The following is a 12,550-nucleotide window of genomic DNA, read 5'->3' as shown; positions in this document are numbered from 1 at the left end:
CTAAGCCACCTTGGTTCAATAAAAAGCTTATTAACTTAAGCAATAGAAAAAACAAGGCTTATAAACGCTTACGGATAGCAGAAAATAAAGATGAACTACAAAATATTTATATCCAATTGGAACGAGAATTTAATGTTCTTAGCAAATTTTTATTTCAAAATTATATTTTATCAATTGAATCTAACCTAAAAAAAAATAGTAAGTCATTCTGGTCATACATCAAGAGTAAAAAAAATTCGGTTGGTATTCCCAGGTGCATGAATTACCTTGGGTCAACATTTTCAACTGTGTCAAGTATTTGTGATTCCTTCGCACACTATTTTGAATCTAGTTACGCCAATTCGAATGCAAGTTCAGCATGGACAGACGAATATTTGTCTTTTGAATGTAAGACTGATATTGGTTGTTTAGAGTTAAATATTTCCGAAATTGAAGATGGTCTCTTGAGTTTAAATGATGACAATAAACCAGGTCCAGACGAAATTCCACCTATTGTTCTTAAAAAATGTGCTGCTTCTCTAGCTGAACCACTTTTCCTAATTTTTAATAGCTCTTTGAAGAAAGGCGAATTTCTTCCATCATGGAAGAAATCATTTTTAAACCCTATTCACAAATCAGGGTCTAAACAGCAAATATGTAACTACCGTCCGATTTGTAAATTGTCATGTATTCCAAAACTTTTCGAGAAATTGATATATGAAAAACTAACATTTTTAGTTAAGGAACACATTTCACCGTTACAACATGGTTTCGTTGCAGGAAGATCAACAATGACTAATCTTTCTATTTTCTCCAATTTCATTTTAAATAATCTCGAAGAAGGACATCAAATTGATGTAATTTATACCGATTTTTCAAAGGCATTTGATAGAGTAAGTCACTCTATTTTAATTAAGAAATTAAAAAACTTTGGATTTCATTCTATGTTTTTGAAATGGTTGGAATCTTATCTTAAGGGTCGAGTTCAATTTGTTTGCATTGACGAAGTTCTCTCAAAACCAATTTTGGTTTCATCTGGTGTGCCCCAAGGTAGCCATCTTGGACCACTTCTTTTCCTAATTTTTATAAATGACTTACCTAGTATTTTCCTTAATTCTAGTCAACTTCTTTTCGCCGATGACCTAAAGTTTTTTCGTTGCATAAAATCTATTAATGACTGTCATCTCTTACAAGACGATATTTTGAAACTATCCCAATGGTGCAATAAAAACCAATTATATTTAAATGTAGCTAAATGTCAATGTTTCTCTTTTTGCCGCAACTTTTCTGAAATCATCTTTGAATATAATATTGAAAATCAAGTTCTAGAAAGAGTAGGGGAGAAGAAAGATCTTGGTGTTGTTTTTGACCCTAAACTTAACTTTGTTAAGCACATTGAATTTAGTGTAACCAAAGCTAATTCCATGCTCGGTTTTATCAAACGCAATAGCATAGACTTTAAAGACCCTTTTACTCTCAAATCGCTTTTTACCTCTTATGTAAGACCAATCTTGGAATACTGTTGTGTTATCTGGAACCCTTTTTATAACGTTCAATCTAAAAGAATTGAAATGGTCCAAAAAAAATTTACAAGATTCACTATTCAAAAATTTGGTTGGAACATCGAAACTCCATCATACAAAACTAGATGCCAACTTTTAGGTATTCAATCACTTGAAAATAGACGTAAAATGTTTTCTGTGATGTTTATAAGTGACATTTTATCATACCATATCAAATGCCCTTTTTTGTTGTCTTTAATAAATTTGTATGCTCCATCGCGACAACTTCGAATACGTTGTTTGTTTCGAGAAGATGTACACAGAGTTAATTACGCGAAAAATGAACCTTTAACCCGCTGTGTCAAAGAAACAAACTTAATTTTAAATTGTATTGATTTTGATTTTCACTTAAGTAGATCTTCTTTGAAAAGTAAACTATTATTGCATTTTCATTTTAATTGATTTTATATTTTGATCATGTATGAACGAATTAATTATGTATATATTTTTATTTATATTTTATTTTTATATACTTCTTATATTAATTATATTTTAAGTATTAAGTTAGTTAAAGTTTATTTAATAAATGTTAAACATGTAAATATTTATCTAGTAGTCTAATTGTAGATTTTTAAATCTCATATTGATGAATAAATAAATAAATAAATAAATAAAAGATAGGACGAAACGATTCTTTGGATGGAATCAGACAAAGCATCAAATTCACGAGAAGTTGACACTCTGTCTAGATTGGGGCTTCGATAAAGGAAGCAATAGTGAATGATTTGCTTATTCACGAAAAATTTATACCACATAAAATTGAAAAAAGAATTGGTTCGAAACCATATTGTGGTAAAAACTAATAAGCAACATCATTGCTAATGTATATGGCGAGACCAAGGTGGGAAAAGAATAATGGCGCCAAGTTATGCCCTTGAATAAAGAATTCAGCGGGATCGGAATCCTCATCCACTTGGGTTTCACTTAGTGCCAATACAGCTGGCCTGTTTAAAGCAGTATGGGAGTACACAGAAAGAAAATTCGATCTAAGCCCACGAATATTACAATAATCTACCCTGAAATTTCCAGACATTGCAAATAAAAGAATAAGAAAACCAAAACAGACAAAGACTATAAGAAAAATAGCCTTTTGCTCCATTAAGGGTTTGGATTACATCTTCAGCTTCAAATTGGTTCTTCCCAAAAATGTCCCGGTGAATTGCTTCGATAATTGGACAAAATCCTAAAAAGTGTCCAAAATTCTCTCTCTCAATGGTGTTTCAGAGTTGGCACTCGATAGGCAGGTTTGGTCTGTGAGGTATGTAGTTCAGAGAAAGTATCTCACCTCTGATAAAAAAAACTTCAATCGTGTTCCATGCGCCCCGAAAAGAAATCAATTTTTTGAAATTCGATTTTATTCATGGAAAACACTGTAAGAATGGATGCGTCAAAATTTTGCCACATTGAACTTATGGCCTCATTTTTATAAATAAAAACAAATTAAATAAACAATTGATGAAAATCTTAAAAAAAAAATATAAAGGAAATCCAGAAAAAGTATCTAGCAAGTTCCTATGTAAACATCTTTAGTCATGGAATTTATCTATAATTATACCATCCATTTTGTTTTTGTTTTAAAGGGGGGAAAAGATGAAAAAAGAAACCGATATGAAAAAATAAACAAACCAAAAGAAAAAGAAAAAAGTGAACATCGACAAATCGATGAGATTACCAATCTGACAGAAGCAACACTACGTGCTTTCACTCTCTAAACTTTGATAAACTACTTTTTATGTTGAAGAAGTACTCGTTATAGGTAGCTCTGATAGCAGTGTTTACTTTAATGTCAAATTGAATGTTTGTGTCCTCTTGTGTTACCAGGTGTGATGGTTGGGGTTCGTTGGTAGCTGTCAGAGAGAGGATCCTTCAAATAACACTTGAATTTATTGAACATATAGATTGATGAAGTATTTTTCAGAACTTAAAAAAGGTGTTTTCTCGAGAGATTTATAATGCTCTTAAGTTGTTGAAGTGTCAAATAAGGAGATTTCCTTTGTATAATAAGTTTTGTGTTGTTTTGATTTGATTTGATGCACGTATATTTAGGTGATTCAATAATTTTATTAAAATGTATTTAAACACTTTTGGTTTTTGAATGACAATTAATGGTTCAATTTCATTATCAATGGCGGCCTTGAAGCAGTAATTGAATGTTAGTGTCTCTATACAAGGTAAAGAAATTAAGAGTAAGGGTGTATTTTTAAACTTGTTTCTTTTTTTTCAGGAAAAATATAATTTATTGTTATGTTATGACCAAGAATTTAGTTTATTAAAAAAAACATAAAGGTCTTCTATAATATTTTAAAAATGATTTGGGCAAGTAGCTTTAAAGTAAGTGTACACGATTGGAAGATCTTCCAATATTGGCCGAATTGTCAAAGTCTTCTAATAACATCCAATTAGTTTCATCGCCGGCTTTTTTTGAATTTTGTTAAGGTTCAAATAAAAGGTTGTCTCGGCAATGTCAATGCCGTTTTGCTAAACCGTATCATTAGCTAATATATACTTCATACAATCTGCATGTCACAGACAATATCTTGGGTAAATTGTCAACTTTGTTCTTGCGACCAATCCTTTTCAACTTTTTTTTAGTGACTTCTTTTTTGTTATTTTTACACACGATGACTTTTGTTTCTTTAAATTTTCGTTTAAAACCCTGTTAGCTCCTGTTTTAGTTTTGTGCTCAAAAACTTTTTGACAATTGAACATTTAACCCATTTGGACCAAAATCCAAAGAAATAGGAATGTTTTTAATTTTGTTTTATTAATGTGCCTATTAGAGGCTAAATAAATGTTTCATGAAACAAAAATGGGGGTTTTGTATTTATATATGTAAAAAAAACTCCGTCCTCAAATGGGGTCAATGGGCTTAAGTGTGGTATTTCTCGAAACATCCCTTTTCGATGCATAATGTTTTCAAACATCTTTTGCATTGCCACCGTGCTTTCTTGTGACAAACTATGCATCGCAGCTGATTACTCAACTTTTGAACGAAGTGTCCTTGAACAATTTTTGGCACCACTGAAGAAGGCTTACGGTGGCGTCTTCCATCGATTCCGGAGGCTAGTTTCCTCAAATATAAACGGGCAGTACTGCGACGAAATTGAAGTTGATCTAGTTTCTCATCAGCGGTCAGTAAATGTAGACGCCAAGCATTAGCTACTGCCAAATCGAGCATAGAGGTGAATAAAACCCACCACCACTTTTTACCACGTATAGCTGTTCTATATACTGCAACTGACTGATCAGCTTGATCGACGCAGCCCATTCCTTTATTGTAGTTTTGAAAGACAAAAGGGATATCAACGTCTGTCTTCCTTCCTTCTGTAGTGCTCCATCTTTTCACCTTGCCAAGTGGATGAACAAAGTCGTAGTTTGTTCCCATAGTACAAACACTGTTATAGAGCCATCGTACGAACAATATTTTAGTTGCTGTATCAAACCGATAGTCAAATTCTGCTTGTTTTTTTTTCTTCATATCCTTGATGGAAAGCAGTGAGCAACTTTTCGTTCTGTTTTCCCTCGCAGTGCCTGTTGCACGATAGCCAGCATCACGCAGATCTCGCAGCAAGGCGTGGCTGGTGAAGAAATTATCAAAGAAAACAATATGCTGTTGCGGAATAGCATTCACTTTGTTCAAGAGGCCTTTTACAACACGTGTTTCCAATGGCTCATTACTGCTCTGTACTGATTTTCCACAATATATATCGAAAGCGAAACAATAACCATCATAACTTGCAATGATCCAGTTTTTGTAACCGAATCGCACTGGCTTGCCTCTTATGAACTGCTTCGATGGGTGTCGTTCAAAATATTTTATCATAGATTCATCTATAGATAAATTTTCATGAAAAACACCCCACTGGAGAAATTTCTTGATAAGCAAATCAGCAAGTGGTCGTACTTTGAACAGCTTATCGGTGGACCGAGAAGCAGTGTCATTGTCGCAAAAATGCAAGCACTTCTTTATATCCACGAATCTGTTCTTTGACATAACTTTAGACACACTGGGAACATGTAAGTCTTCATCCAAGGACCAGTATAACCTTTCTCGCGGAAGTGAGTGATAACCTGTCAATAGTAGAATGCCAAAACACAATTTGAGGTCATCCACAGTTATTTGAAATTCATGATTATTTTTCTGTGTAGCATATAACTTCGTGTTCAAAACGATAATGTCAAAGACTTCCGTATCAAATATTTTTTCAAATATACTGGCCGGTGTTTGATCCTTCTGCTCATTTCTTATAAAATCTGTTCGGGTCTGTACATTATTAGTTGTTGAGGTAGAAGACCTAGCATCGTACGAACCGTCGCATTTGAGCCACCGCGGTTCCAAGGCCTCGACCCTTATATACCTCGCCAATGGTTCGTCATTACTGCTATCCCATTCTTCATCTTATTCTTCATTATTATTTCGGGACTTGAATACCTCCACGTTTAAAGGGATATCAGATGGAGGAATATCTCCCATAACATTGTCTTCGTCGCCCTCCTCATTGTCTGTCAGAACTCTTGGTTCTGGGGGATGGCTATTACTTCGTAGGTTACTTTCTGGTTATCTTCTTCATTGAAAATGTTTTCAATTGCTTCTTCCAGTCGCCGATACTCACTTACAACTTGGAATGGTCGCTTAGCCATTTTACTAACCTCAAAAAAATCTGCAAATATTATGTGTGTTGTATTACTAATTAGCCCATTGGACCCATTCGAGGACATTACAACAAAATACCTCCTATTGCAGTCAATTACTGCAATAGAACATTCGAAAACGAAAACATCTACCATTTAACATATTATCCGAATAAAAATACACGAATTAGGAACAATCTAACAAAATAAATATAAAAAATGTTGTTTACCTTTTGGTCAATAATCGGATTATTCCAAGAAATTAATAAAATATTTTTTTTTGCAAAATAAATTATAAATGACGAAAAAGTACATCTTTTCACTAAAACACACTCCTTGGCAATGCTAAACCACGTTTGAACAAAGGAAAAGAAAACTGTAAACAAAAATAACGGCATTTTAAAACCTGTCCCCAAACGAGGACAGCGGGCGTAAATGGGTTAATGATGTTATTGGTAGGAACTTTTTCAATATCTAATGAGTGGACAATCCTCCAACTGTTCGAATTAAAACGATTTCAAACGTTTGCAAGAAGTCGGCCAATTTGTTGATAATCTGTCAATTCTGACAGATAAAATTGGGTGGTAATATGGCTGAAACAAAAATGGTTAAAATTTGTTGCGAACAATTTGCCAATATTAGAAGATCTTTCAATAGTGTACACTTAGCTTAAGTCATTGAATTGGAAATAGCTAACCAAACTGAACATAAATAAAATGACAGCTGCCAAAAGAACCAACTCCGAAAAAAGGATTGCCAGATTGAAAACCACGTTAAAAAAAAACACACATTATTTTTAGTGGTTTTTAAGTGGTTTTTCACAATGCAGCTAAAAATTTATTAGTTATTGATAGTTACAATCATTAGATTGTATGTTCATTTAAGTGTGACTTATTATGCTTTACAGAAAATTAAAACTTTTGACATACCCATAACGAAAATTTGACTAAGCAGATACTAATGTCGATTATTGTTAGGAAATGCTCTTGGAACTCAATGATGCTGGACCAGAAGTGAATGTGATTAAAGATTTAAAAAACCGGGTAAAAGTTTAACTTCCAAACAAACGGTAGAATACAAGTCGGAATGTTGTAAAACAATTTGTTGAATTCTTGGCTCCATGCAGATAATCAATAGTAAAACTTTGTTGTTCCCCAAACATGATACCTTTAATAAATGCTATTGTGAAAAGCATAAAAATGTACCTGGCAATTAATGGTAATTTTTTTATAGAGCAATGATTAAAGAAAAAAGGTGATCAGGGCAGTTGACAAAGCTGAAACCTTAAAAACTCAAAAGCAAAATGAATTAAAGCACTAAATAACCAAAGGATTTCTTCTTCTGTCTTATCAGTTTTAATAAAAGTGTTCGATACAGCAGGGTCCATTGAATCTATAGAAAGAAGAAATCATTCGTGACAGTGCCCGTATCAGAGCTTTCAAAATCGTTAGTTATGTGTAGTTTACTTGCTCTACCATCTGTGGCATCTGATACAGCAGTGTCTTCAGCAGTTATCCAGGATGTCGGAATTCTAAAAACTGATAATACCACTCTTCTCATTGATAAATACAAAATAAATCTAAATTTGTTGAAATCAAGAAACAGTTCAATATTTTGATGGAAGAATGCAAAAATTATATAAATATGCAAATAGGGCTTTCAGTTTAGCTAAAACAAAAATAAATTACTTAATAGATAATACATATTTTTTTGGACATATGGATTAACAGCTTTTAGAACCAAAATAAAAATAAAATTGAGTAAAACTTGGTTTCAAGATTACAAAGAAAAAGAGCTTTTAGTTTGGCTAAAACAAAAATACGAGTTTTTGACCCCATTACTTTAAGCATTATGTACAAACTTTTAGTTTAGTTAAAACAAAATTTTAGTTATTTAAAGTAATAATAAAAAAAATACATAATATACAACAATAATATACTAGTAATTATAAAAACATGATATATAATTGTACTGTTTTTAATTTAAGTATTAAGAAAATTCTGTTATAATCATTTCTCTGTAACAGATTGATTTTTCAAGATAAATGGTTAGGTTTTTCCATTTTTCACCGTTTAAAATTGTTAACGTTTGCTCCATAGTTAGAGTTGGTTTCCCGAAGTAGAGGACTCGAAGTTCTTTATAGACTGGGCAAATTGATAAAAAATGAAAAGTATCCTCTTTTGAATTCAAATTACAAAGGGTGCAATGTGTAGTGGGTAAACTCTTATAGGGTGAGCCGTTTAAATTAAGTTGCTCACTTCTTGCTTTACAGATTAAAGAAATTTCCCTTGTACTGTATTCATCACTAAAATAATTATTTTAAATATTATGATTTAAATCGGGGTAAATGACTCTGTTGATTGAAGATGACATTTTTTGTAAATTTTCATAACGCTGGTAGATAGATGTCGACAGCCTGTAATAACCCGTAGAGTTGTTCTTTTAGCAAGATTATGTTAGTATATTGGAAATTTAGCTCAATTCCACACTTCGTTGCCTATTCTCTCCATTCTCCTATCCACTCCACTTTGTTATCGATGATGTACTTTGCTATTGACAATTGAATTCTATTTGGTGTATATGCCAGTACTTTCAAGATGTAGTCAAAGTGGAGTTTTAGAGTATGAATAAAAAGAGCAGGAAGGCCGGTTTCAAGTGTAAGAACATAGTTTGGAATATTGGATGGTAAGAAGAAAAGCTGTTTGAGAAAGTAACGTTGAAGTTTTTCTACTTCTTCGTGTGACTGATATCCCCATGTTTGACATCCGTAGCACATAACGGAACACATTACAGCATAAAATACCTTGTACTTGGCTGAGGTTGGTACATCTTTGCTGCCCATAACATCTTTCCATGACGCGTTAATCATACTTTTTGATGCAATCAGTTTTTTTTCGAGATGTGGGGTTAGCTTCATATTAGATTTTAAAAGTATTCCAAGGTATTTGTATTCTGTCACTATTTCAATGGCTTCACCATTAAAGAACCACTTTTCATTCGATTTAAGTTTTGATTGTATATGTCTTACTATCATTACTTTAGATTTTTCTAGATTTACCGTTAATTTCTAGACTCTACAAAAATCAACTAGCTTATGTATCATAAGTTGTAAACTTTGAGGCGATTCTGCTAAAAGTACAATGTCATCTGCGCACATGAGTACCTTAACGTTTAGACCTGCAAAACTTATTCCAGCGGCTAGAAACATTGAAATATCATCAATGAATATAGCAAAGAGAACTGCACTTAAAAGACAACCTTGTTTGACACCAGATGTAGCCTCAAACCATTCAGACATATCTTTCCCATCCCAAACCGCTGAGCGAGTTTTTTTGTACATATTTTTCAGGACCAAAAGAAGTTTCGTCGACAGTCCTTTTTGTGATAGCTTATAAAATAATGCTTGTCGGTCTATCGATTGGTATTCACTAAGCACTTCATTAATTGCTAACCAAATGTTGATGCGACTAAGGAGCACAGATGCAAATAGCTTCGCAATAGAATTCATAAACGATATCCCTCTATAATTATTTGATAGGTTAACATCGCCTTCTTTAAAAATTGGATAGACCAGAGAATCTTGAAAAGCTTGTGGAACCTCTCCGGTATTGAAAATATTATTAAAAAGGTGAAGAATTTCATATAAAAAATCAACAGGCGCATTTTTGTAAAACTCATTGCTTATTCTATCCGGACCTGGGGCTTTGTTGTTCGCTGCGTAATGGATTGCAGTTTGGATTTCAATTATTGAAATTTGACAATCGAGAGTTTGATCTACAATTAAAGGTTCCACAAAAGAAAAATAATTCGAGATTGGATCAGGATTGAGTACATTATTGAAATAATGCTAGACAACTTGCTTTCAAGTTTGTTCCGCAAATAAGCTTAGATCCTTTCAATTCTTTTAACTTTAACTATCTTTGATCATTGAAAGTTCGCGTGCTACTAATGTATAATATTCCTGGCGTTTTGATCTGCACAAATCCTTGTAAGCTTTATTTGCTAAAATATACTGTTTGGTGGCTGTTTCATTTAAATTTTGTTTTCTTGATTTCTTTAAAAGATCGAAGGAATTATTTCTGGCATTCAAACAGTCTTTATCAAACCATTTTTGTTTGAAGTTGACAATTTTTCTGTTGTTTCTTATATTGGTAGCAACTTTTATACATTTACAAAGAGAGTCTAGTCTTGAACTTGTATCGGAAACTAAAGAAGTATCAGTTAGTTTCTGAAGTTCATGCAAAATTTTTGTTTGGTAGTTTTCTTTCTTACTTTCTTTCCAAATAATTTTGGGTGGTAGAGTAATTTGAGTTTGGGATTTTATTTAGTGTAAATTGGACAACCAAGGGCATGTGATCAGAGAAAATCTGTGACTCAACTTTAAAAGACAAAATACGATTTCTCCATTTCGCTGATGCAGCACAAAAGTCAATCACTGATTTTCCCGCTCCCCCTATAGATGTGTGTGAGGTAGCTCCCGCCGCCGCCGCACATTGGGGCAAAACGACCCAAAAGCTTGCGTGTTTGCATTGAGGCTGATTTCTATTTATCTTCAAATTATTTTGAAATATTAGTATGGAATCTTTAACGTCGGGTATGCAGCAATGTGCAAAGCACAAGAAAAGACAAAAAAAAAAATAAAAATGTGTTAATTAGAGGTGAAGTTCTGTGATCAGTTTTAATATATGTAGGAAGTTCTAAAGTCCCGTAGATTAAAAGTTGTGTTCCGGATGAGTCCGAGTTATAATGTATGTGTCATTTAAATGTGTCTTATGTGTGCTTTGTGTTTCTGAAAAAAAAATCCTGCTACTTTTATGAACTTTTTATTATATTTGGATTTTTGTGTAGTGACACTTTTTTCGTTATTTTAGGACTATCTTCAAACACATTGTTTTTGAGTAGAAAAGATCTTATTGCTATAATGAGACGGTCCGGAAGTATTGTAATAGGGGAACAATTTAGATTCTTAAAAGAAGAATTGATCAAAATGACGAAAAGCTCTGAAAAAAGTCAAATTAAGGTTTTGACGAATATATTTTTGCATTTCAAGTCGGATTCTCAAACGCGGTGGGTTAAAGCTTGCAAGATCGAGGAAAAGTTTTTTTAAACTATTGAAAGTTGGCTAAACACATTTCTAGCTTTCTGTAGAGCACCCGACTAAGCCAAGAAACGAGGTCGTCCAGAAGTAAAGTTTGAAAATTCTACCCAACGATCGAAAATTGAAAAACCCGCGACCTGAGAGATTCTGTACCTCTTGGTGTCCTCAGTTATGCTACCCAAATAAGTTTACGAGCTTCCGGACTGATCCAGGCCTCAAAACTTTTAAAAGAATTGAGTGTAAGCCCCACTCGGGCTGAAAAATACAGGCGAGCTTTTGAAAAATCGCAGTCGAACGAGAGAAGTTGTATGACGGGAGAAGATGCTTCGGCGGTATTAGTTGCAGCGCAACTAACACGGCATCAATATAACATAATAAGAATGAGTGCCCAGAAAAATTTCCATCTTACAATTGTGCAAAATGCAAAAAAAGCTTTCTATCCCGACAGAAATCCGGTGAAAATCACGGCTACATGTGCCGAAGTAAGTATTCAAGCTTTCTTTGATATAACATCAAAACGACTTATTTCTATGTTGGATTGTGTTTTTGACACATTGGAAGAAGAAGAGCTTGAAAAATGTTATTTAATATCAAAGTGGGGTTTCGATGGAAGTTCGGGACATAGCTCATATAAACAAGCTTTTTACGGTCCAGAAGCAGACGATTCTTCTGTTTTTATAACCTGTTTAGTCCCCATTCAGCTAGTAAGTGGTGTGCATGTAGTCTGGCAAAACCCTCGTCCAGCTTCGACAAAGTATTGCAGACCCCTAAAAATTGAATACACTAAAGAGTCAACTGAGTCAAAATCCGAAAAAGCTCGAGTGCATGTAGAGATCCAAAAACTTTAAGAAACGTCCAAGTTCGTCGGTTAAAGTTCAGCACTTATTAATTTTTTCAATGATAGATGGTAAGGTTTGCAATGCTTTAACCGAGACCACATCAACACATAAATTCTATTTGTGTGGCGCGACTTCGAAAGACTTCAACAATGTCGATGATATGATAAGACGTCCAATAAAAACAGAGCACCTTTCTTAGAATGTCTATTCTGCACGGTTGGATACGAATGTTCGAATGCCTTGTACATCTAGCGTACAAATTAAACATTAAAAAATGGCAAGCGCGTGAAGTTTACAAAGAAGTCGTGGCAGCAAATAAGGCTCACATTCAAAAGGAGTTCCGAGAACGTTGTGGCTTAATTGTAGATAAACCAGATTTGGTAATACAAATGACGGGAACACAGCTAGACGATTTTTTCAAAACCCTGAACTTTCAGCCG

At 33.6% G+C, this 12,550-nt stretch overlaps 2 protein-coding genes across 2 annotated transcripts in view; both read right to left on the bottom strand.

The window, feature by feature from the left end:
* LOC129942321 (furin-like protease 1) overlaps positions 1-12,550 on the bottom strand; it is a 705,779-nt gene that overhangs the window by 566,027 nt on the left and 127,202 nt on the right. The window lies entirely within an intron of this gene.
* Positions 4,411-6,182, bottom strand: LOC129945469 (piggyBac transposable element-derived protein 3-like). Its single transcript, XM_056055253.1, has 2 exons — positions 6,081-6,182; positions 4,411-5,682 (listed from the first exon to the last, which is right to left on the bottom strand). Exons 1-2 carry the CDS (start codon positions 6,180-6,182, stop codon positions 4,411-4,413), a joined length of 1,374 nt encoding a protein of 457 aa, XP_055911228.1.

Source organism: Eupeodes corollae, chromosome 1 (assembly GCF_945859685.1).
Source record: "Eupeodes corollae chromosome 1, idEupCoro1.1, whole genome shotgun sequence".
NCBI classification, from domain to species: domain Eukaryota; kingdom Metazoa; phylum Arthropoda; class Insecta; order Diptera; family Syrphidae; genus Eupeodes; species Eupeodes corollae.
This window is presented reverse-complemented; position numbering and strand designations above follow the sequence as displayed.